Source organism: Mauremys mutica, chromosome 4 (genome assembly GCF_020497125.1).
Source record: "Mauremys mutica isolate MM-2020 ecotype Southern chromosome 4, ASM2049712v1, whole genome shotgun sequence".
Lineage (NCBI taxonomy): Eukaryota > Metazoa > Chordata > Testudines > Geoemydidae > Mauremys > Mauremys mutica.
In genome coordinates, this window is record NC_059075.1 from 112,704,541 (window position 1) to 112,730,449 (window position 25,909).

The window sequence follows — 25,909 nt, forward strand, 5'->3', positions numbered from 1 at the left end:
TGGGATAGTGCAACTGTCCTAGTATAAAAATAGAGAAAGTTATTTCAAACATTAAATATTTGAAGACAAAAAGGCCAAGAATGATTAAAGGGTAGTCCATGGTTATTCTTTAATAAGGAGGCTACTTACCTAGGGCTCAGATACTATAGTGATGAGGGCTAAGTAAGCATCTATATAGGTAGTGCCTGAAAAATCGACTTGTCCTGGCTAAGTGGGAAGCTTACACATGCTGTGCGAGGGGCCTACACCATCACAACCTGCAGAATCCAGGCTCTCTCTCTTTGTTTTTAAAGGCTTGTCTACACAGTATGGTGTGGTGAATGCTGTTTCCAAAACACATTAAGGTGTTTTCTATTAATTGGTCGATGTAGGCCCTGCTGGTGCACTTTAACAAAGTGTCATTTGAAACAGCACTCCATTAAAGCACACTAGGGACTGTTTAGTCATGCCAGCAGTGTCTAGGTGAACTAATTAACGTGCAACAAAGTAGTGTGCTTTAGAAATCACACCTCCCCTTAGAATGCATTAGCTCACTGTGTAGACAAGCCTTAAGTTTCTAACCCTTTCAATTGCAAAGATAGACTTCCACATGGTTCTCAAATGGGAGGTTATAAAGTACTGTCTTCCTGACTCTGCAGATAGCCAGTGCCTCTGCTGCAGTGCATATCTTTTGCCAAGCAGCAATGTGAAATTAACAAGTCTCTGTTCAGTTTCAATGCTTCTGTTCTGAATCTTGTAGGCAGAAGCGAACTTCATATGTCTAATCAGTTTTCTACTACTGTTCGGAAAACCTACGAACAAAGGCAAACACTGCAGTTCTTTTATTTGTATTATCATAGTGCTTAGGAGTCCTAGTCATGGGCCAGGACCCATTGTGCTACACGTTGTACAAACAGAGTGCACCAAAGAGTTTACAAAGTAAATATAAGACAAGAGACAACAGATGGATACAGACAGCAGAGTACAAGGACGCATTGGTTTTTTGCCTGCTGCTCCCACTCACAGTTTTCCATGCTTCCTAAAAAGGGCCAGACACCTCTTCTCCTGCCTCTCCATCTGCAGCAGCCAGGAAGGGAGAATGACACAAATAGCTCCTCTGCCCCTTTGGTTATGGTAGCAAAGCTACCAACTCACGAGACACCTATTAATCAGAGGGCGATATTAGAGATGATCCCCAAACAGGATCCTGGGACAGCATGATGGTGAACTCCTGACACTTTCCCTCTTCCCAGTAACGAAGAGTAGAGCATGTGGGATTTTCACTGCCGCTTTGCTCCTGAACCCAGCCTCTAGAGCTCCTCTGCCTTTCATATCTATCGCTAGACAGACTATTAGGCTTTGGCTACACTTGCATTTCAAAGCGCTGCCGCGGCAGCGCTTTGAAGCGCTAAGTGTAGTCAAAGCGCCAGCGCTGGGAGAAAACTCTCCCAGCGCTGTCCGTACTTCACCTCCCTGTGGGGAATAACGGACAGCGCTGGGAGCGCGGCTCCCAGCGCTGGGGCTTTGACTACACTGGCGCTTTGTAGCGCCGCAATTTGCAGCGCTGCAGGAGGGTGTGTTTTCACACCCTGCTGCAGCGCTGCAAATTTGTAAGTGTAGCCAAGCCCTTAGCTACCCTCTGGCTAGGAGGTGGCGGATGTGTTTTTCCAGCCCTGCAGATTGCAACCTTACATCTTGATCCAAGCAGCCAACACTTCAGTCACCGCACGCTGTACTTCCATGTTAGAGAAGAAGGTGGTTGCAATCTGCTTCATGTTATGCACAACAGGTACAACTCCACAAAGGGACTTGCCATTCCATCCCTCAGCTAGACAATGTTAGGGCTGCTCCAACCCAGGACACTATAATTTTGAAAGCCAATGACCTAATTAAAAAAAAGTAATTTTATTTTACACTGCTTAATGCTCCAAAACTTAAAAAGCTGCCCAACTGCATTTACAGTGAGCGAGAGAATGTCTGCAAACACACACGTGTGTACACACGCACACATACACATCAGCCTGAAAGGTGGGAAGAGGAGGTCTGTTTGCTGCACTGTGTAAATCCCATTTCATATTAATGGAAGCTATCCTGTGAGGAGAACAGGTCACACAAGTGACAATTATGAAATTGGCCATAAAGATTTACAAGGGGATTTGCTGGCAGACCCTTAACTATTGCTGTAATCATTATGATCAGCTCTAGCCAAATTGACTAAAATTTGACTTCAGGACACCATGGCAGTCCTGTCCCCCCAGGTGCAGCAGAGTTAGCAACGTGACCAGAAAAAAGGAAGCCAGGGAAAGGAATGAGGTATGGTTCTATGGCGTGAGTCAGACGCTTAACTCTACAGTTTAACTTCTGCACTGGATTTCCTCTAGGGCAACTGCACCCTCCCAGATAGTTAAGCACTCAGTGATTACTTGTCTAGGTAGCAATTCTAGTAGAAATGGCAAAGGTGTGTCTGCTATCCATCAGCATATGCATATGCAGGCACTTTTCTGTCAAATGGTGCTCTTACCAGCAGGGCATCTGAGTTATAAAACACAGACTTTTTTTTTTTTTTTAAAGTATTAGAGGGGTTTAAAAAAGTCCAATTTTTCTAGAAATATTCCCCCAATATGTGCTCTCGGCCCACCCAGGAGCTCCCAAAGCAGAAGCTGCGTGATCCATGCAATCAAATACAAAGGAGATAAAATAGGAGCAGTCCCTTCCTCACGAGAGATTTCCCAGTAAACATGGACTTTGAGGTCTGAATGCAGAGAGGAAGTGAGCAGCAATTTTAGATGCCTGTCACTAGGTAACTGGTCCGTTTGGGAGGGAACGTCCAATGCACTTGGACTGCCCAATAGGACTTGGGGAAGGACACCTGAGCCTTATAGAGGGTTGTAGGCAGATGCTTGCATACACTGTGGGGAGTAAGGCGGCTCCTGTGGAGCCCTGAGGGGGAAGGCACCAGCAGAAAAGGCCCGTGGAGAGAGGCAAAATACAGGCAGGAGGTGCTGGGAGAACAGGAAGACAGACCCTTACGGGGGGGCTTTGCCCAACCAGAACAGAAGAGTCTTGGAACTCTGAAGGGAAGAGACAGATCCTCAGGGCTCAGCTGAAACTGGGATGAAGACTTGGTAAGTCAGTTCTCTTTTGAGATACTTTGTGCAGGACTTAATAAATTGGACCCCAGAAGGGGGAACGTTTTGAACCTCTGGCCTGTGTGGACTTAAGGGAGTCCGAGTGAAGAGGAAACTGAGGCAGGCCTCAGCAGAGCCACAACTGGCCAGAAGAGGCTGCTACAAGGCAGGCACGCCCTTTGTCAGTACCCAACTTGACACCCCTTGAAGAGGTTGGTTTTTCAGAAAGCGGTAAGCGCCTACCTTTTGAACCATCAGGCCCCTTTAAGATGTGTCAAGTTGGGCTCCCAAAAATCGAGCCATCCAAACTAACTAGCTGCCTGAAAAATGTGTTACATATACCAGAAAGGTTAGTTCTAGTCACGTTCCCAATAGCAAACTGTAGAGACAAATGAAAACCAGGATGCAGCTCACCAACGTTCCCTTGTAATCATTACATAGGGATCGTTCTCTGCCAAGAGAGCAGCTTATCTCTGCCACCTCTCAGAATACAGGGAGAAGGACCAGAGGCCAAGGGCAGCACTTCCGTAAGACTCCCCAGCACACTCATCCCACTATTCTTGTCTATCTCAACTATATTTGCTTTGGATGGAGCCTACGGGTGCGTGAACAGACTTCTCCCAGTGCAGCAGCAGGACAGAATCAATCGGCCACATTGGCAAGCCCAGTGCCCAAGTTGGCAGAAGTAGGGGGTCAAAAACCACCTCTGGAACTCACAAGGCTCACTGCTAAATGTTGACCAGCACGGAGCTTGTACCAGCAAGATGCTGCACACGCTCACTTCCTTTTTCCCCTCAGTGGGAGCTGAAGACATGCAGCAGCTCACGAGATCAGGCACGCTGGTGGTAAGGCTCCCCCTCCCCCCGCCAACTACTAATGGGAAAACTAAGGGTGCTGATGATGCTGTGTCTTGAGGATGTTTATTTTAAAGCCATCCCATTGAGGGCTATGGGAAAAAGCTATTCAACCTGGTTATTTTGCAGGCCTGTCACCTACAGAGCAGACATGCTCCCCTCTCCAGTCATTAAATCACATCTCCTAGCATTACTTGTGCATCAGGCAATCAAATTCTTCCAAGATCCTGGTCTGGAAACAAAGTCGCACAAATTCCGAGTCCCTCTCTCCCAGAGAGGTGTGTCCGTTATTTGAGGCAGGAACTCGTGCTATGTGAAGGAGGAGAGAGTCTAGCAAGCACTGTGACAGCAGGTATTGTAGGCGAAACTCATTTCAGAGGCAGGCAACCCATGTAGGGAAACCTATTAGACCAGACCAGCCATTTAGCCAAAGGGAAAGCCAGGAGGTTTTAATGTCATGGATGGACTGAAACATTCAAAGCCTTGAAAGCACAGTAAGCAAGAGTTAAGCCTTGTACTGCCAGGCTTACTTAAACTAAGGCATATGAAGGCTTGCTGGGATAGAATCTAAAGTCCAATATGGCAGACCATGAACAGCTGTATCTGATTCAATAGGAGCCCACAGCATGCTTGGTGCTGTACACATAATACCGAGAAGCTCTTGAGGGAAGTAACTTCATTTTACAGATAAGGAAACAGAGGCATAGAGCAGTGAAGTGACTTGCCAAAAGGGGCTCAGAAGCAGAGTCTGGAATAGAACCCAGGTCTCCCCAATTGCAGCCAGTTCAGTGCCCTATCCAGAAACAGTCTTTGGGCAGTGATCACCTGTGCTGGTCAGAGAAAATATCAATTCTGCCCTGTTCAGATTAGGAGTGGGCTGTATTTTGTTTTCAAGTTGCCAGTCCTACCTTTACTGCCAGTGGGAGCCCTGTGGGCAGGCGGCATGTGTGTGCATTCCATGCAAGCAACTCATGGCCCTCAGAGACTAAGTATGGGCTCTTGAGACCAGAGAGTGGCTGAACTGGGGGAGCTGAGGGAGGTACAAAGATGAGACTTTCTGGAACACAGTAGAGCAGTCCCACCCTCAAGACCGACAGCCTCTGTGGTAATGAGGAGGATGAAAGTTTCAGGGAAGGAGAACATCAAGCTGGAGCAGAGGGAAACTATCCCAGAGCTAGGACCCTCCTTCCAAATGATGTCATGGTATCCTCTCACAATGCGGCTACCTCTCCAGGGCAGGGGACCCCTGTTATTAGGCAGAGACAGGTAATAGAATTCCCCCTATTAGTATTATTAGAAATGTATAGTTGGGTTTGCCATGACTGGGGAAACCGCATGGTGAACCACCTGGCAGGTGAAAACATCTAAAGACATCTATATAGACTTAAGTGCAGTTCCAGGAAGGAGACACTGGCTGTGGTACATATAGGTACAGGAAAGGTAGGAAACAGGTGTTGGAGACCAAATTTATACTGCTAGGTAAGAGATTAAAGTCCAAGACCTCCATGGTAGCATTCTCTGAAATGTTTCCATTTAGAATTGCAGGATCTCAATCCGTGGATGGCACAATGGAGAGGGAGGAGGGATTTAGGTTTACTAGGCACTGAGGAGCCTTTTTGGAAAGGAGGAGCCTATAGGAAGGTTGGGCTCCACCTAAACCAAAACAGAGCCAAATTGCTGGCATGTAAAATTAGGAAGGTTGATGGGGAGGTTTTTAAATTAAGGGCTGAGGAAAAGCCAACAGGTACAGAGAAGCACACAGTTCGGACAGAGACATCCCTTAGGGTGGGGGTTCTCAACCTTTTTCTTTCTGAGAGCCCCCTCAACATGCTATAAAAACTCCAAGGCCCAACAGGGGTCGGGGAGGGGACTCAGGGCTCCGGGTTGGGGTGCGGACCCTTGGGCATAGGCATAGTTTGACTTCTATTTTGGGACAGGGGGGCAGCTCTGCACAGCAGGGTCCAGGGAGGGCGCACCACCTGCACCCCCGATTCACCTCAGCAGGCCACCCAGCCTGTCTGGACTGTGTGGGGGGGGATGCAACCAAAAAAATATAACTCAAAGGAGGGACTCAGCTCAAAAAGTTTGAAAACTGCTCAGGGTGCAGGCAGGGAGGTAGCTCAGGTTGCAGGGAGAAGGATAGTTAGGGGCTGTGTGCCAGGAGGGCTCTCCCCACCCGGGCAGTTCTTACCAAGTGCGCGAGCAGTCAAAGAGGGCTAGGAGCTGAGGAGCAGCCACAATCCCAGGCACCAGCAGCAGACAGGGGAATGCCACAGCTGCCCACTCCATGGCATCACAGCTAGAGGAACAGCTGCCCTGCACTGCCTGGCTCTGGCTACTTCCCCCTTCCCCCTCAGGCCCAGCCCTCTGGCCAGGTTGTAGGTGACTGTGGGAGAGTGGGGGGGAGGGGGAGAATGGAGCTGTCCCTGGACTGCCCCACTCTGGGTAAGGCACTGCAATTTAGGGGGCAACACCATTGTGCCCCCCCCCAACTCTGCCCAGGGGCTTGGGGCTTCTGCCCACGCGGAGCGCCAGGGCTAGGGGCTTCAGGCCAACACTGCTCCCAGCTTCAGCACAGGAGTGGGGGGTGTTTGGGGCTCCCGGCTTCGGTGGAAGGGTGGCCACCAGCTTCAGCCCTGTGCTGCTCCCGGCTTCAGAAAGGACTGGGGTGGGGGGTGGCATGTCAGCTTCAGCCCTGTGCCCGCTCTCCTGGCTTCAGACCGAGGGGAGAGGGATGTTGGCTTCAGCCCCGCAGGGGTGTTTCGGGCCTCGGAGCACCGGGTTTCCGCCAGACCCCCGGTTGAAAACTGCTGCCTTAGGGGAAGATTTTATAAAAGGGATTCTCTATATCCTAGAGAAGAGGAGAGGACAGAAGTTGATAATGTAGAAACTGAAGAGAAACAGTCGAACAAAAATGAGCCCCATTCAGTTACATCACACGAAAGCAGTTGTGATATAAGCACTTGTATGCAAATGCTAAAAGTCTAAATACTAAGATGAGTGAATCTGAGTGCCTGGTATTAAATGAGGCTATTGATATAATAGGCATCGCAGAAACTTGGTGGAACTATGATAATCAGTGGAACACGGTGATACCAGGGATACAAAATATAGAAGGATAACAGAGTAGGTCATGCTGGTGGGGGAGTGGCACTATATGTGAAAGAAAGCAGAGAGTCAAATATAGTAAAAATCTTAAATGAACCAAATTGTATCACTGAATCTCTATGGACAGAAATTCCATGCTTGAATGACAAGAGGATAGCAGTAGGAATATACTACTGACCACCTGACTGGACGGTGACAGCGATTGTGAAATGCTCAGAGAGATTAGAAAAAGCTACAAAAACAGAGCACTCCAACTATCCCACTCCAACAAATCACCTCTGAGTGGGAACCAGGCATAAAATGTCTAGAGACCATTAATGACTCCTTCTTGGAGCAGCTAGTCCTGGAACCACCACAGGGAGTGGCAATCCTTGATTTAGTCCTAAGGGGCACATACAATCTGGTCCAAGAGGTGAATATAGCTGAACCACTCAGTAATAGCAACCGTAAGGTAATTACATTTAACATCCTCGTAGGGGAGAAAATACCAAAGAAACCAACCACAGTAATATTTAACTTCAAAAAGAGGAACTACACAAAAATGGGGAAGCTAGTTAAATGGAAATTAAGAGGAACAGTCCCAAGAGCAAAATGCCTGGAAGCTGCATGGAAATTAAATGTATACCACAAATAAAAAGCAAAATAGTAAAGGGACCAAAAAAATACCACCATGGCTAAACAGAGTAAAAAAGAGGCAATTAGAGACAAAAAGGGATCCTTTAAAAACTGGAGGTCAAATCCCACTGAGGAAAATAGAAAGGAGGATAAACTGTGGCAAGTCAACCATAAAAGTATACTTAGGCAGGCCAAAAAAGAATTTGAAAACAAAACAAACAAAAACTTGCAAAAGGCATAAAAACGAACAGCAAAACAAAAATGTTAGTACATCAGCAGCAGGAAGCCTGCCAAACAATCAGTGGGGCCCTCCAGACAATCCGGGTGCTAAAGGAGCACTCAAGGAAGACAAGGCAGTTGTGGAGAAGCTAAATTAAGTATTTGCATCAGTCTTCACTGCAGAGGAGGTGAGGGTGATTCCCACACCTGAGTCATTGTTTTTAGGTGACAAAATCTGAGGAACTGTCCCAGATTGAGGTGTCAATAAAGGAGGTACTGGAACAAATTGATATATTAAATAATAAGGCGGCACCAGGACCAGATGGTATTCACCGAAGAGTTCTGAAAGAACTCAAATATGAAATGGCAGAACTACGAACTGGTCTGTAACCTATCATTTAAATCAGTCTATGTACCAGATGACTGGAGAATAGCTAATGCAAAAACTAGTGTGACTGGTACTACCAGGGAATTTGTTTACCCAATTTTTAGTTATTGTGTAACTTAATTTATTTACCAATTTGTTTTTTTCCTTGCCTTCATGTTGTTTGCTGCCATTTGTTGATTTTTACCTGTGTGTTGGTTAACCAGTTCAGCAATGTTATGCACATTGTAAATGATGTTCAGCAATACTACAGTTGCTTTTATATCGTAGCCAAGTTTAACTTAACTGACCGTGGTTTCTAGCTCACTGCCAACTTAATTGTTCATATATGGTAGATTGAGATGTATTTGAGCAGTCGTTTTCTGACACATTAGATCGCGATTTCTACAGGGGACAGCTCGCTTACTTACCAGATCAGCGGTCGTGGGTCACCAGTGTGGTTAGATGATGAAAGATGTTCGGCTGCGGGTGTGTTCCCTCTGTGCTGCCCCAGCACTGCGCAGACAGCTGGCACAGCAGACCTCGAGCAAACCGCCCAATGACCACAAGATCCGTTAAGGGACGAAGGCACCCAGCCAGGTTTATTGTCGAGGAAGCATGGTACTAGTATCCCGCAGACTTTACCAGACAATTAATACATGTATGCCCATAACAACGGACCAGCTCAGTGAACGGTGGGACTTTCCATTCCTCCCTAGGCCAAACAAAGAAACTCCCTCTGAAATACATCTTTATACCCTGATACAAACAAATTAGTACTGCCCCTCTGACATAATTACTGTCCCCCGATGTGACTATTATTACCCATTACCTTGAACATGGTTCAATCAGAACGTCTTTATTACATACTATTATCCTGACCTTATCTTTTAGGAGGGGTCAGTGTGTTCCTGTTATCCTTGGGGAATGTTTTTGTACCATTTCAGCCCTGTTCTTGCCAGATTCTGTGAACAGGTCCTGCCTTATACCAGACCTCTGATATCAGGGCTTGTCTTAGGGTCTCTTCCTGCTACAGCATCTGGCACCAGCCACCATCTGAAGACAGGCTAGATGGACCATTGGTCTGACTCAGTAAGGCCGTTCTTATGACTGAAGCATACAGAAAGCCAAGAGGGGCTTAATTAGCTATTTCGGAAACCACATCTCTTGCCACCAAGGGAGCAGATCTCCTTGATGGAATAAGGGCCCAAAGAATTCTCTGCTACCTAGCAAGGATAGCTAGAAGGACTACAAGCTAAATAAGGTGTTTGGTTTTTTTTTTTAAGTAACTGATTTCCTTGTTCTCTCCCCTTCCCTTCACAAGCAGGGATAACGTAAGTCACCGAGATGAGCAGGAATCTACAATCATATAAAGTATTAACTGGATTGAAGGCAGCAGCAGAGGAATGAGTATTTTACCCAAGAATTGGTGCAATCTTTATTATTTGGTATTTCCACAACAGTTCACAATTTTCTAATTTCTTTATAAAGCAGCCAGGTACTGAATGGTTGCTATCTGTGTCTCATGAGAAACTCTGTTGAATTCATCAATAAATATGCAGACAAACACCTTCATGAATATTTATTTACACCTTTTTGGATTAAAGAGGCCTTTAAAATGACTATTTGCCAAGAGTTGCAATTACCCCTCTGCCATGCACACAATCAAGTAAACAAGAGACCTAGGATTAATCCAGGTTGAAACCTTTGATAAAAGACACTTGGGTACTTTTGAAGTCTCTGCTTTCAGAGTATCTCACATGTGATTAATTAGCTGAAGGTGGCATAAATCCTAACCAGAACACACACGTACATAATGGGCTCTTTAAACAGCTAAAACCCCACCGCATCTGCAGTGAGGCAATTCAATCCCTTATCTTTCACAAAAATGCCTGGTGCTATCTCACCCTCCACAACAGCATTTGAGTTTCAGTTAACAGCCCCGTAAAAATAAACTGTTAAAAAGGGGCTGCAGTACAAAAAGAAAGAGCTTTCAATCAGCGAATACAAATCACAGTCTCACAGCAAGGTGGTGTTTTGAAGTTGAATGGAAGCAACAAAGATTGTGTGTGTGTGTTGCAGCTTCACTGATTTATCTGCACTTTTTAATGTTGCATTTGTTATCTTACAATCTATTTTGCTAAAACAGAGAATCCTCACATTTATGGCTGTAAGACTGACCCATCTGAATGCTAGTTTAGCTGTACACAGACCTGTTTCTCCAGAACTGGACAAACCAGTCCTACTCAGTATGTAGGTGTTGCATTTTAAGTTCTCAGGGCCAGAACCTCATCTGGCATAAGTCGGCACTGAGCCATTAAAACACCTGTAGGACTAGATCAGATGCTAGCTTACAAAGTTCCCAGGTAATGCACACCATACTAGAAGGCATACAGAAATCTAGAGTAACATTTTCAAAGGCAAATGACTTAGGGTTTGGCTACACTTACAAATTTGCAGCGCTGCAGCAGGGTGTGAAAACACACCCTCTCCAGCGCTGCAAATTGCGGCGCTGCAAAGCGCCAGTGTGGTCAAAGCCCCAGCGCTGGGAGCCGTGCTCCCAGCGCTGTCCGTTATTCCCCACAGGGAGGTGGAGTACGGACAGCGCTGGGAGAGCTTTCTCCCAGCACTGGCGCTTTGACTACACTTAGCGCTTCAAAGCGCTGCCGCGGCAGCGCTTTGAAGTGTAAGTGTAGCCAAAGCCTTAGGAACTCAAGTCCTGTTTTCAAAAGTGACAGGCATTTGGGACCTTAAATCTCAGAAGCTTTGAAAATGTTATCCCCGATTTAGTTTTTTTTTTAAAAACTGTTTCTCTCTTTAGGTTATTAAATACTCAATAAAAGGGACATCAACTTAAGTCAATGGATATATATAAAATTTAAATATGAAATATAAAAATTATATATTTAAACTAAGGTTGTGTTTAAACACCTAAAATTACTGTAACGGGAAGTGATTAGAGAAAAAAATATTTCTCAGCTTACTTTGTGCATTTGACAGCACACTGTAGCTGGTCAATTTCACCGTTTCCCCTGTTCGTGCGGGTCTTTCACATAGTATAAAGGAGAGAAAAGCCACTAAAAAATACAAGAAAACGTGTTTTCAAATCCACAAGATTGTCAGGATGCCTCAGAGGCAGGCGTTCTTCTTGAAACAGACTAGATTTCAAGTAGAATTAAAAGCAGTTTCATAATATAGTTTTGTCCCCCTTAGATCAAAACCAAACAGGTAATAGTAGCGTCAGTTCTGGGGAAAGATACAGGGGCCATGCCTCCACAGGAATTTTGGCCATGGTGTAGCTACACTGGGGCAAACCATCAGTGCAGGTAGAATCTACCACTGTGGCAGATACACAGGTGGCTGAAATCCCAGTGTCGATAAGACCTGATGAGGGATAGTACAGTAGTGCATCTGCCAACCAGGAACACAGAGTGTCCCAGTCCAAGAAGTTACAACCTAACTACAAGACAAGAGACAAAGGGTGGATACAACAAACAGTCAAACCAAGCGATCTGGCTTCCGGTCACAAGAAAAAGGCCTTGATCTAGATTTATACAAACCCAAAGGAAGAACCCATAGGTAAAATAAAAAGTAACCTGGAAATAATAATAATAAAAAAACCAATGTAACATTAAGTTAATTACTGTAAGCAACAAACTCTCAAAGGCACTCAAAAGCCCTATGACTATATAAAAAAGTCAAATATAAGTATTATAGCAATAATTATCACATAAACGAATATATCTAAGAGTGGGGAAGGAGCCAAGCCTTTCAGATAACTTTAGCCATCCTTGTTGTAGAATCTGGATGAAATGCAACATGAACATGTACAAATGTAGAGCACCATAGTCCAGTGGGTAAGAGACACGGGGCTGGAACTCTGGAGACCTGGGTTCTGGTCCCAGCTCTGCCACTAACCAGCTGTGTGACCTTGGGCAAGTCACTTTGCCTCCCTCTTACCTATGTCTTGTCTCTTTGCGGAAGGGACTCTTACTATGGGCTCGGCTACACTTGAAAGTTGCAGCGCTGGGAGTTACAGCGCTGGTCGTGCAGCTGTGTAGGGACAGCGCTGGTGTGTGGCCACACTGACAGCTACCAGCGCTGCAGTGTGGCCACATTTGCAGCATTTGCAGCGCTGTTGGGAGCAGTGCATTATGGGCAGCTATCCCAGCGTTCAAGTGGCAGCAACGTGCTTTTCAAAAGTGGGGGGTGGGGTGGTGTGTAATGTTACAGGGAGCGGGGGAGAGAGGAGAGGGGATTTTTGGAGCCAACACTGTATGTTAGCTTCCTGACTTGAAAAATCAGAAAATGTTCCCGACCCCTTAATCTTAACTCTTAACTGCAAACAGCCTGCATCCAACGGACTCCCGTTCTCCCCTCTGCCCCCGCTGTTCCTCATCAAGCAAAACACTCAACCCCTGTGAATGAGACAGGCAAGGGGTTTTCTCATTTGATTGTTCACAGTCAGGTACAGATTGATCACAGCAAACAGGAGCTGTGTTTGTTTTTTAGATAAGCAGCTCCCTGTGCTCCGGAGCACCGCGGAGCTCCGAGTTCACAACAAAACAAAGAGAGTAATTTAGTTAAAAGCATTCTGGGATATCTCCTAATACCCTGGAGGCCAATAACAGCGCTGGTGTGTGGCCACACTTGACAGGCAGCGCTGGATCACCAGCGCTGCACTCGTTATACCCCAAGCAGACCAGGTGTTCAGCCAGCGCTGCAGCCAGGGAGTTGCAGCGCTGGATGTGCCTTGCAGGTGTGGACAGTTACTAATTGTAGCGCTGGAAAGCCTCCATCAGCGCTGCAACTTTCAAGTGTAGCCAAGCCCTCAGTGTTTTCTCAGTGCCAGCACAATGGATCCCTCATCTTAGCTGGGATTTCTAGGCGTAACAGGTTGGAACACAAACCAACACGTGATGGCAGATGCCACGGAGCTGAACTAAATGGGTATTCTTTGAGATGGCAGATGTGTTTTATCCAGCTCCGCACTTGAAATAGTCAATGTGACACAAACAGCCACAAGCAAAGACAAAACATTCCCCATTGTGCCCCTTGCTATGCCCAGAGAGCTGTTGGTAGAAACAATTCCCTATAGTAATAATTAGACTAATGAGAACACTGGAAGCGTTCTTAGAAGACCTTCCTTCACATACTGATTCTGGGTAACTAGAAGTACAAGCTGGAGGCTTGTCTGGTTCTCCCACCTATAGGCATTTGCTCTACCCAGACAGGCATAAACAGAGTAAAGATCCACACTTTTCTCCTCCCACTACTGTGCTGTAGCAGAACAGTCAGACAGATTCAAGTCAGGAAATTGCCAGTGGAGCAGAGAGCAGACTGCGCTATGCAGAAATCTCCATAGCTGAAGCAGATTCCCCACCAGCATTTCACTTCAATAGGTGGAGACAATACTCCCCTTAATAGCATGCAAATTGATTTTACTACACCCGCCCACACAGCTTTGACTGAAACCCAGAATTGCCAAAGGCAGGTAAATACGCTGGGCTTGACCAATGAAGTATTCCCAGTAACGTCAATGGTTGCTTGAGGAGGCCCAATGAGTATCTAACTCCTTCAGCACCTTTTTACGGAGGACCACGTGGAGTACTTTGTACAGCAAATGTAAGAACATCAACTGGTCTTAGGAAGAAGGCAAAACTGGTAAAATATAAGCCTACACTGCAAGGCCGGGATTTGGGAAAACTTTCCAGTCCATGGGTCTAGGCTGGGATTAGGAAGCAGGGGGAAGAGACTCTTTCCATGCATATAACTCGTGGTGACACATTAACTTAACTTCCACTCAACACAAGATAGAGAATATTTCTGGACGGCTGTTGCTTTAACTAGCCTAAGCAAACCTGCATTAAAAATGAACTGTTCAAAGGAGCTGCTGTATTGTGTTGGATAGATCTAGAAGGAATCTACTACAGGCACGCCTAACCATCACCACCTTGCACCAGTTACCCTGATCCAACCATGTTCTTCTGTACCTTTTTTTTTTTTAGTTAACCTAGCTGTAAGATACGGAATGAAGAAAATGGATCTTTAAGATTACTTTCTCTAACATCCCCCCTTTCCCCACAATTTCTCAGTGATCTAACAGTGACTAAATCAGAATGAACATTATAAAATAGACACACACAAACAAACACTCCCCAGCATATAATGCATAGTTGCTCTCAGGAAGGCAAGACTCACCACAGAGCAAACATGCATACCCTGTGTGCCTACCATCCTACCTAGCCAGATCTGTTCAATTGTTATTTCAAGGAAACTCAGCTGAATCGCTCGTCTATCTCCAATTATCATAGGCTGTGCCTACTTAAGTATCTGAAGCGTGTCACCAGGTTGGAACTTTTACATCATTACCACATGACTCAAGTGTTGTAGCATGAAGAAGCCAAGTTCAGAGCCAAATACTAGGCAGTGAGGTGACTGTCATCATCCTAGCTAAGCTAACATTAAGTAATGTGAAGTATCAGAGGGGTAGCCGTGTTAGTCTGGTTCTGTAAAAGCAACAAAGAATCCTGTGGCACCTTATAGACTAACAGACGTTTTGCAGCATGAGCTTTCGTGGGTGAATACCCACTTCTTCAGATGCAAGTGGTGGAAATTTCCAGGGGCAGGTTATATATGCAAGCAAGAAGCAAGCTAGAGATAACGAGGTTAGATCAATCAGGGAGGATGGGGCCCTGTTCTAGCAGTTGAGGTGTGAAAACCAAGGGAGGAGAAACTGGTTCTGTAATTGGCAAGCCATTCACAGTCTTTGTTTAATCCTGAGCTGATGGTGTCAAATTTGCAGATGAACTGGAGCTCAGCAGTTTCTCTTTGAAGTCTGGTCCTGAAGTTTTTTTGCTGCAGGATGGCCACCTTAAGATCTGCTATTGTGTGGCCAGGGAGGTTGAAGTGTTCTCCTACAGGTTTTTGTATATTGCCATTCCTAATATCTGATTTGTGTCCATTTATCCTTTTCCTTAGAGACTGTCCAGTTTGGCCGATGTACATAGCAGAGGGGCACTGCTGGCATGAGATGGCATATATTACATTGGTGGACGTGCAGGTGAATGAACCAGTGATGGTGTGGCTGATCTGGTTAGGTCCTGTGATGGTGTTGCTGGTGTAGATATGTGGGCAGAGTTGGCATCGAGGTTTGTTGCATGGGTTGGTTCCTGAGCTAGAGTTACTATGGTGCGGTGTGCAGTTACTGGTGAGAATATGCTTCAGGTTGGCAGGTTGTCTGTGGGCGAGGACTGGCCTGCCACCCAAGGCCTGTGAAAGTGTGGGATCATTCTCCAGGATGGGTTGTAGATCCCTGATGATGCGCTGGAGGGGTTTGAGCTGGGGACTGTATGTGATGGCCAGTGGAGTCCTGTTGGTTTCTTTCTTGGGTTTGTCTTGCAGTAGGAGGCTTCTGGGTACACGTCTGGCTCTGTTGATCTGTCTCCTTATTTCCTCGTGCGGGTACTGTAGTTTTGAGAATGCTTGGTGGAGATTTTGTAGGTGTTGGTCTCTGTCTGTGGGGTTAGAGCAGATGCGGTTGTACCTCAGTGCTTGGCTGTAGACAATGGATCTTGTGGTGTGCCCGGGATGGAAGCTGGAGGCATGAAGGTAGGCATAGCGGTCGGTAGGTTTTCGGTATAGGGTGGTGTTAATGTGACCATCAATTATTTGCACCGTAGTGTCTAGGAAGTGGACCTCCCGTGTAGATTGGTCCAGGCTGAGGTTGATGGTGGGGTGGAAGCTGTTGAAATCGTGGTGGAATTTTTCCAGAGTCTCCTTCCCATGGGTCCAGATGATGAAGATGTCATCAATGTAGCGTAGGTAGAGAAGGGGCGTGAGTGGACAGGAGCTGAGGAAGCGTTGTTCCAGGTCAGCCATAAAAATATTGGCATATTGTGGGGCCATGCGGGTGCCCATAGCGGTGCCACTGATCTGGAGATATATATTGTCATCAAATTTGAAATAGTTGTGTCTGAGGATAAAGGCACAGAGCTCAGCAACCAGTTGTGCTGTGGCATCATCAGGGATACTGTTCCTGACAGCTTGTATTCCATCAGCGTGTGGGATGTTGGTGTAGAGAGCCTCTACATCCATGGTGGCCAGGATGGTGTTTTCTGGAAGTTCACCAATGCATTGTAGTTTCCTCAGGAAATCAGTGGTGTCACGGAGATAGCTGGGCGTGCTGGTGGCATAGGGTCTGAGTAGAGAGTCCACATATCCAGACAGTCCTTCAGTGAGAGTTCCAATGCCCGAGATGATGGGGCGTCCAGGATTTCCAGGTTTGTGGATTTTGGGCAGTAGATAGAATAGCCCTGGTCGGGGCTCTAAGGGTATGTTGACTTGTTCCGGTGTTAGTGTAGGGAGTGTCTTGAGTAGATGGTTCAGTTCCTTAGTGTATTCCTCAGTGGGATCTGAGGGAAGTGGCCTGTAGAATTTGGTGTTGGAGAGTTGTCTGGCGGCCTCCTTTTGGTAGTCAGACCTGTTCATGATGACAACAGCACCTCCTTTATCAGCCTCTTTGATTATAATGTCAGGATGGTTTCTGAGGCTGTGGATGGCATTGCGTTCTGCACGACTTAGGTTATGAGGCAAGCGATGTTGTTTTTCCACAATTTCTGCCTGTGCACGTCGGCGGAAGCATTCAATGTATAGGTCCAGACTGTCATTTCGACCCTCAGGAGGAGTCCATGTGGAGTTCTTCTTTTTGTGCTGTTGGTGGGAGGGTAACTGTGTATCAGTGCGCTGTTCAGTGTTGTCCTGAAAGTATTCTTTGAGTCGGAGACGGCGAAAGTAGGCTTCCAGATCGCCGCAGAACTGTATCATGTTGGTGGGGGTGGCAGGGCAAAAAGAGAGTCCCCGAGATAGGACAGACGTTTCTTCTGGGCTGAGTGTGTGGTTGGATAGATTGACGATATTGCTGGGTGGGTTAGGGGTACCACGGTTGTGGCCCCATGTGGCAGGTAGGAGTTTAGACAGCTTACAGTCCTTTTTCCTTTGTAGAGAGGTGAAGTGAGTGATGTAGATCTCCTGTCTTATTTTAGTGAAGTCCGTTTGTATGGAAGTTTGGTTATTGATGAGAGTCTCCAGGTTGGAGAGCTCTTTTTTGATGTTTTCCTGTTTGCTGTATAGGAGGCTGATCAGGTGGTTCCTCAGTTTCTTTGATAGAGTATGGCATAATCTCTCACTGTGGTCCGTGTAGTATGTAGATAGCAGTGGATTTTTTACCTTTAGTCCATTTGGTATGATGTCCATCCGTTTGCATTTGGAAAGGAAGATGATGTCTGTCTGTATTTGTGCAAGTCCACCTGCACGTCCACCAATGTAATATATGTAATGTTATATATGCCATCTCATGCCAGCAGTGCCCCTCTGCTATGTACATCGGCCAAACTGGACAGTCTCTAAGGAAAAGGATAAATGGACACAAATCAGATATTAGGAATGGCAATATACAAAAACCTGTAGGAGAACACTTCAACCTCCCTGGCCACACAATAGCAGATCTTAAGGTGGCCATCCTGCAGCAAAAAAACTTCAGGACCAGACTTCAAAGAGAAACTGCTGAGCTCCAGTTCATCTGCAAATTTGACACCATCAGCTCAGGATTAAACAAAGACTGTGAATGGCTTGCCAATTACAGAACCAGTTTCTCCTCCCTTGGTTTTCACACCTCAACTGCTAGAACAGGGCCCCATCCTCCCTGATTGATCTAACCTCGTTATCTCTAGCTTGCTTCTTGCTTGCATATATAACCTGCCCCTGGAAATTTCCACCACTTGCATCTGAAGAAGTGGGTATTCACCCACGAAAGCTCATGCTGCAAAACGTCTGTTAGTCTATAAGGTGCCACAGGATTCTTTGTTGCTTTTAAGTAATGTGAGAGGCTATTGCGTCACCATGAGCAGGTGCCTTTCCCAACTTGTTCTAAAGAAAAAAGTCCACACACTGCCTAGGGCAGGGGTAGGCAATCTGTGGCACGGGTGCTGAAGGCAGCACCTGAGCTCATTTTCAGTGGCACTCGCACTGCCCGGGTCCTGGCCACCGGTCCGGGGGGCACTGCATTTTAGTTTAATTTTAAATGAAGCTTCTTAAGCATTTTAAAAACCTTATTTACTTTACATACAACAATAGTTTAGTTGTATATTATAGACTTATAGAAACAGACCTTCTAAAAATGTTAAAATGTATTACTGGCACGCGAAATCTTAGAGTGAATAAATGACGATTCAGCACACTACTTCTGAAAGGTTGCCGACCCCTGGCCTAGGGTCAAACACTCACCCCACCACCACCACCATCACCTTGAGTGTTTGACCTCATAGTGTTAATTACTTTAAACAAAGCTCAGCTCCAGATTTCTCCCCAAGCTTGGTTGCTCCCAGGTTTCTAGCTCAGGTCTGCTCAGCCCACACCTTAAGGTTAAGTCTCTTCTTGAAAATCTTGTTATTTTGGGTGCCTAGTGTGAGGTACTTGAAAGATACCTAATTTTCAGAGGGAGGGAGCTCAGCACTTTCTGAAATCCAGGTCCTTTTAGTGGGGAACCTAAAATTTGAGGCACCCAAAAACCACTAGCTGTTTAAGAATCTTGAGTTAGTTTTTCCTCTCCCTTAAAAAGCCACTCCCACCTCCCTTCTATTAAGATGGGGGAGTGAGCCACCTACCTCAGTGAATCAGCAGAACCCAGCACAATCAATATCTGCTAAGAGGGTGGGGTGTTTCAAGCAAACACTGTCAGCCTGTTACAGTCACCCATTGTGGAACTAACTACTCTCAAGAACCTTTGGAACCAGGGCCAACAGGTCCCTGTAGGGCTGATCTGCACACACAAGTTTCAGGGAACAAGTAGAGACCCTTGTGCAGACACTATTAAAAGGGTTTAGCTGCACCTGTAAGGTGAACCTGTCTACACACAAGCTTGCAGTGGTTTCGTCAAACTTTGTGCATGGACACACTTGTATTGGCTTAGTTTGCCCTCGTGATTTATAGAAGCAAGTTCAAGCAATATAAGCCAAGTTTAAAACAGATATAGGAGGGTTCACAAAGTTGCATGCTTGGAGAAAAAAAAAAGTACCCAAAAGATAATTATACAGGTACAGTCCCTAGTGTGCCTGCAGTTCTACCAGTACATAACAGATGTTTTACATCATTAAAGCCTATTTTGCTTCCTGAACCAGTATAAGATATCTTTGTGTAAATACTTTTATACCGGTAGAACTGCATCTATACTAGGGAAGGATTTCCACTAACTATGATGGTATAAGTTAAGGTTGCAAAACTTCCTAGTGTAGACAAGCCCAGAGGCAATGGGGAAAAATCAGAAAAACATTGCAGAATAAAAATACCAAGAACAGACAAATGGAACTTAACGCTAAAAAATGAACTCAATCCGCTAAACCAAAAGGAGGCAGAACAGCATAACCACCGAAAGAGCACTAGACACTGCATCCTCAGATCATTCACTCAAATACTGTGCTGGATCCATTGTGCCAGGTAGCCAGAGCCAATTGCCAGAAGATTTGGACATAATGGGCAAGTCCTGCAGGCGATTGTTCATATTGTAAATTGTTTACCCAAGCCATCTGCAGGTATTTAGGAACAGATACATTTCTTAGGAGTCAGGAGGAGCTGTGGGTTGCTATTTGCCTGGAGATCTGGATTAAAATCTTCAGTCGGCACATACGTGAACACTGTGTGTCCGTTCTGAACAACCACTCACTCCTCTTCCCCATGCACAAGACACATTACAGTTCAGACTGCCAATCATGCTCTGTTCAAGAAACCCCGGACCACAGACTGCAGCCCAAGACTGGTTAATGCACAGAGGCCTACAAGGGAGGCACAGGACAGGACTGAAGTGTATTTACAGTTGGCAAGGAAGCCTGAATTCTCTTGGCCACATTAAGCATGGGCTCAGGGTATCCAATTAGTCAGTAGGGTTAGTTTCACATACATTTGTTAATAAGGGAGGAAAAAGGATTTTTTGTAAAACCTACACTTTAAAAAAAAAAAAAAGGGCAGCTGAAAGGTCAACAAGATATCATGCTCCGAGATAAGATAGGGGTTATTTTAAAGACATCCCAGAGGAGCCCATGATATCTGAGACAGAGAGAGCAGCACAGCAAAGCACAGTGAAGGATTCCTGGAATTCCAGCAGGCACAAGGTCTTCAAATAAGCAAAATCTGAGGCCTCCCACCCTGTCTTACAAAATTGCCCTGCACACCCCTGCCCTCTGGGGAGTCATGCCTTTTCATTAATGAGATGAGACATACTGCTACATAACCAGGGCAAGTGGGTTTAAGAGAGAACCTTCTACCCTCCATACCCTTCCAATAAAGCTTTCAACACACGTGCACACACAATATCCATCCAGCCCCCATTTTCCTTGTACAAGTGACTGTGTGTAACCTTCTTTGGGGACATCCCCAGTACCCCACTGAGGATTTTAAGTACAGGGACTTGAACTTTCCTGGAACAAGGAAGAAACATTAATGGAAGTGTGCACAACACAGTATTCCCCTGCTGACAGCTAAAGTTGTCAAGCCACTGCAAGTTATGACTGCACAGTGCCTGCCAAACAAGTTTCTTCAGAGGTGGCCACACTAGGACCACCAAAGTTCTCTTATCCAGAGCTTACTGGCATCACAGAATCCTGTAGCATTTGTGCTAGGAGTCTGCTGTGTTATCAGAGGGAGTGGTGAAAGTTACATCTTGTCAGAGATGCCTCTTTGGATCACTTCCATGAACCCTTCAAAAACGTTCAGTACGTCCTTCTCCCTCACCAACTGTATCCATGCAAACTCATTTATGAGAAGTCCTTCCCACCCTTTCGGGACACACTATCAATCACCTCCCCCCCCCCAAACAACACACTACAAGCTTGATTCTCGGAAGCGCCAGCACCCAAAATTCAAATGGCAGTTAAAGGAAACTGAGTTCTCAGTGCCTTTGAGGATCAGATGCTCTAGGTAGGTCTACATTTCATCTGCACAGCTGCCAGGGCCGGCTCCAGACCCCAGAGCGCCAAGCACGTGCTTGGGGCGGCGTGCCGTGGGAGGGCGGCAAGCAGCTCCAGTGGACCTCCCGCAGCCATGCCTGCGGAGGGTCCGCTGGTCCCACGGCTCCGGTGGACCTCCTGCAGCCATGCCTGCGGATGGTCCGCTGGTCCCGCGGCTCCGGTGGAGCATCCACAGGCGTGCCTGCGGGAGGTCCACCAGAGCCGTGGGACCAGCGGACCCTCCGCAGGCACGGCTGCAGGAGGTCCACCGGAGCCACAGGACCGGCAACCGCCAGAGCGCCCCCCACAGAGTGCCGCCCTGCTTGGGGCGGCGCAATTCCTAGAGCCGCCCCTGACAGCTGCACCACTATGGTGCTTTAATGAAGATGCTCTATGCCAACAGGAGAGAGCTCTCCCATCAGTATAGTTAATTCACCTCTGCAAGAGGTGGTAAATCTGTCGGCGGGAGCAGCTCTCCTGCTGACAGAGTGCTGTCTATACCAGCGCTTAGATCAGTATAACTTCGTCACTCTGGGGTGTGGATCTTTCACCCCCCCAAGCGATGTAGTTATACTGATTTAATTCTGTAGTGTAGAACTGCCCTGTCTCTAACACTACTGCACAGACAACAAACCAGAGTTAAAACCAGCTCCGCCTGCTCCCCAAACTGACCAAAGCAAGGAAACTGGTGGTTACTTCTAGCAGGTGATAACTGAGTTTGTTTATGCTGCCAAACACACTTACTATGTTCCAATGAAGTGCTCAAGGCTAAAGTGGCCTCCTCTATGTCCCTATAGCAGTATCATATCAAAGGGCAGCTCCCTCCCTCACAAAACTACCGCGTTTTTTTTGTAACTATAAGCAATAGTCACAAGGCAATGAAAATTAAAAGGCAAGTTTATTCCTGCTGCATCACATTATGGACTAAGGATGAAAAAACATGATGAGTGTAAACATACTTTGCAGAAGAGAAGAATCGTAATGATGCAAACACGGATAATGGCCAATTTCTATGAAACTTCACCCCCACTCAAGTCTTTCTCTGATCCCAAGAGCTCCTCCTAGACAACGTGTACTTGAAAGATTTGGAGAAACCTCAATGCTTACACCTTTCTTTGAACAGGCAGTAACAGGAAAAGGATCATATAGAAAACACCAGCCTTTTTCTAGGGCTACTCCGGCCATGCCAGCTTCAGTCCATCCACCTGCCCCGCCAAACATGCCTTCCACCAGCCAGCAAGCCCACCCTCTGCTGAACTCAGGGTGGCTCCCACAACAGCCCAGCCTGGCATCCAGTTCAAACAGGGAATTTTTAATCTCTGTTACCTTAGAGATGGAGATGCTGTACAGATCTCATTCCAGCACCCAGCTGGAACCCTCCTACATCACAACTGACTCTGCTCTGGTGCTCCAGCGAAAGCCTCCAAGACAGACAAAAATACAGTGTTTTCGCTTGAACTCATGTGCGGTGTTTAAGGGATTTATCATTTAAAATAGAATATCATCACTCAAGATGACACAGACAAACCTAAAATGATTTTTCATTCATCCCACATGCCTTTCGCTGCTCCAATTCAAGTCCAGCTGCACCAGAGGGGGCGGGGAGGAGAGGGGAGCCTAAGCTGGCTCATAATATTAAACAGCACAAGGACAAGCACAGAGTAGCTTTTGCCACTGCTGTGCAGATGGTAAATGGGCTTAGAATCTTGCCGATGCCAGGAGGGTCATGGCTAGGACAGTTTGCACAGCTCGCCAAGTTGTTTTATCCTGAGCTGTCATTAAAAGATTTCAATTTTTATGGGAGCTGCATTACTGCGCCTGAAGCTGACCAACAAATCATGAGCTCTCAGGGTTTGGAGCGTTTGTTTTTTTTTCCCCCTTTTCTTTGTTACACCAATGAAGCTGGCCTCGCTAAGAGGTTATTTCACTGCAAAGGAAGAAAATAATGGCATTGGCGCATTTATAATCTGCCCACTTGAATTTTCAAATAAAATGAATACCGACCATTTCTCTGGAGGGACTGACTGCTCCCAATTTATTTCTTAAATGCCCAAGGCCAATCCCAGCAGGTGCCACCTATTTCTTATTTTCAGAGAAGTGCAATGCAGCAGGGACACAGAAACTAACTCACCTACTTCACATTCCTAAATTAAATTATAACACAAGCTTTTTGGAGAGGACAGTGTTTTCCTGAATGTTTGTACAGCACCTAGTGCATCCGCATTGTTGCTGCCGTGCACTACCACAGAATATTGCACCTGCTTCTCTACCAGTAAAGATTTATGATCAGTTTTAGTTTATTCATTTAAGATGAAAGACTGAAGGAAACATATAAAGATATTAATTTCATAAAGCAAAAGTATTTCTATTAGGACCCACCCACATTGGTGATTATTATTAGGACCCTGCAAACACGTAAGTGCTTAGCTTTACAGAACTATTCAAGGTAGTAGAGTTAAACACAGACTTAACTGTTTCCACGATTAGGGTTTTTGTGTTTGAATAACAATCAACCCCAGTTTTCTACCTGCTGTACAAACACATAGTAAAAGGTCATCCCTGCCCCAAAGAACTTACAATCTAAATAGATCATCCAGACAAAAAGAATGGAGAAAAGCAGCATTATTATTCTGATTTTACATATGGTGGATCTGAGGCACAGAGAGATCGAGCGTCTTGCTCAATGTCACACAGGGCATCTGTGGCAGAGCCAGAAATAAACCCAGATCTGCTGAGTGCCAATCTAGGGCTATAACCACAAGGCTATTCTTCCTCCCCCACAGCTTTTATAAGCGCCTAGCAGACCAACCATTTTAATACTCACTTTTGGACCCCTAACATGTCAGGTCTTCATCTTAAGCATAAAGTTATACCCATTAAATTGGCAATGGAAAGGCTTTAAAAAACACCCTCAGTTATATCATAAACCACACCAAAAAATGAACTTTTCCAAAACAGGGACAGAGCTACTGAAACTCATGATATTGTTCAGGCTAAGATCAGGCAGTGTGATCATGGGTGCAGATAGGGGAGAGCCCATAGTCAGATGGATGATGAACAAAGCTTTTACATTTCTATAGCACCTTTCATCTGGGTAACTCAAGAGCACTTTACAAAATGTTAATTAGACCCTAACTAGCACCCTGGGAAATAGCTCAGTAGCATGCCCATTTGACAGACTGAGGCAAAGAAAGTAGGACTGTGGAAGTTCTCATTCATATATGTTTATATAAGTGACTTAAAAGTCAAAGCTCTTGTCATCAGAGATATCTTGTGGCACATTTACAGGGCAAGGAGTACCATTGGTTTCTATACTAAAATAATATTTGCAATTTTATTTTCTATCCCATTCCTTATGCAGTCTAACATTGTTCTCCCCCCCCCCCACTTTCTTTTTTTTGTTAACTGCAACTGCACACTAAACAGAGGTTTTCACCGAGCTGTCCCTAATGCCACCCTGGTTCTTTTCCTGAGAGGTTACAATTAATTTGGAATACAAGGTGCAGAAGTAATTCAGATTAGTCCTTCCAATGTGTTTTACTTTATATTTGTCAACATATGTCAAAGGATTTGCCCACGGTCATAGAGCGAGTCAGTGTCAGAACTGGGAATAGAACCCAGGGGACTGCCTGGGACAATAAGGAGTTGGATAGAAGGGAATCAGGACAAGCCCCATAGCAGCAACAAGGAAGACAGACTTGTAGAACAGGTACAATGGTATGCTGTAGTGTGGCTTAATGGAAAGAGTAATAAAGAAGGTAAATGGATACAGCTTCAGGGGGCCGTTTCACCTCTCACTGCAGATTTTGCAGTACCTGTATTAGTCAGGCTCCACTGGTCTCACCTTCTCCCCAATATTTCTGCTATTACTGCTCTGTCTGGCATTGGAGTGAAATAGCAGTGGAAAGAAAAGAGATCAGAGATCCGTTGTGCAGCATAAACCACAACAGGTCCAGTTAAAGCACAGAAGAAGTGCTTGAAGAAGTTATGTCATAAAATGGTATTGGTTTTAACTTAACAGCTAGCTGTGAGACAACTGAAAATCCTGTTGCCCAACGGAGGGTAAATACAATTACCTGTGCAACAAGTGCAAAACCTGCAGCAACCAGTGCCACCTGTACCCATTCTGGGGAGGCACTAAATCTCCTAAATGTCAGAGATAGTGACAATTACACAGATTGGGGGCTGTCTTGGGGCACAGAGCAGGCACATACAATAGAATTATTCACTTGTTAGGTCTGCCAACATACAATCTTCTATTCACGCATCAACCCTGAGTGACTCCAGCGGGGGAGGGAGAGGCACACTGCTAGCTACACAGCAAGTAAAAGGTTAAATACATGTCAGCCAAACACAAGGTGTAGCATGCAGGTCTCTGAGCTGCAGCTGATTATGCCACATGCAAATTGCTTCAGATAGACAATCCACTGCATTAAACGTGGGTGGGTGGTGGTTGTTGATGTCTTAATTCCCACCCTGGGCTTTAATTTCAACACTGGTTGTATTTAAAGCTCTTCCTAGGCTGGGCTGAGAACTTTTTAGTCCTTTATAGAAGAATAAATGTTACCACCCTCCTCCACCACCCCACCCCCAAGCCGTGTCCCTCTCTCCCCTGCCTTAAGAATAAACCAGAAACTCCAGATA

At 45.8% G+C, this 25,909-nt stretch overlaps 1 protein-coding gene across 10 annotated transcripts in view; it reads right to left on the minus strand.

The window, feature by feature from the left end:
- Positions 1 to 25,909, minus strand: part of RASSF7 (Ras association domain family member 7) — a 146,267-nt gene that overhangs the window by 54,953 nt on the left and 65,405 nt on the right. For 3 of the 10 annotated variants that reach the window (XM_045012681.1, XM_045012680.1, XM_045012670.1), the window contains exon 1: positions 1,004 to 1,071. The exons of the other annotated variants lie outside the window; for them this stretch is intronic. In XM_045012681.1, coding sequence (XP_044868616.1) covers positions 1,004 to 1,056 — 53 coding nt within the window. In that variant the 5' untranslated portion in view covers positions 1,057 to 1,071. Of the gene's footprint in view, positions 1 to 1,003; positions 1,072 to 25,909 lie in introns of those variants that run through there. 10 annotated transcript variants of the gene reach the window in all.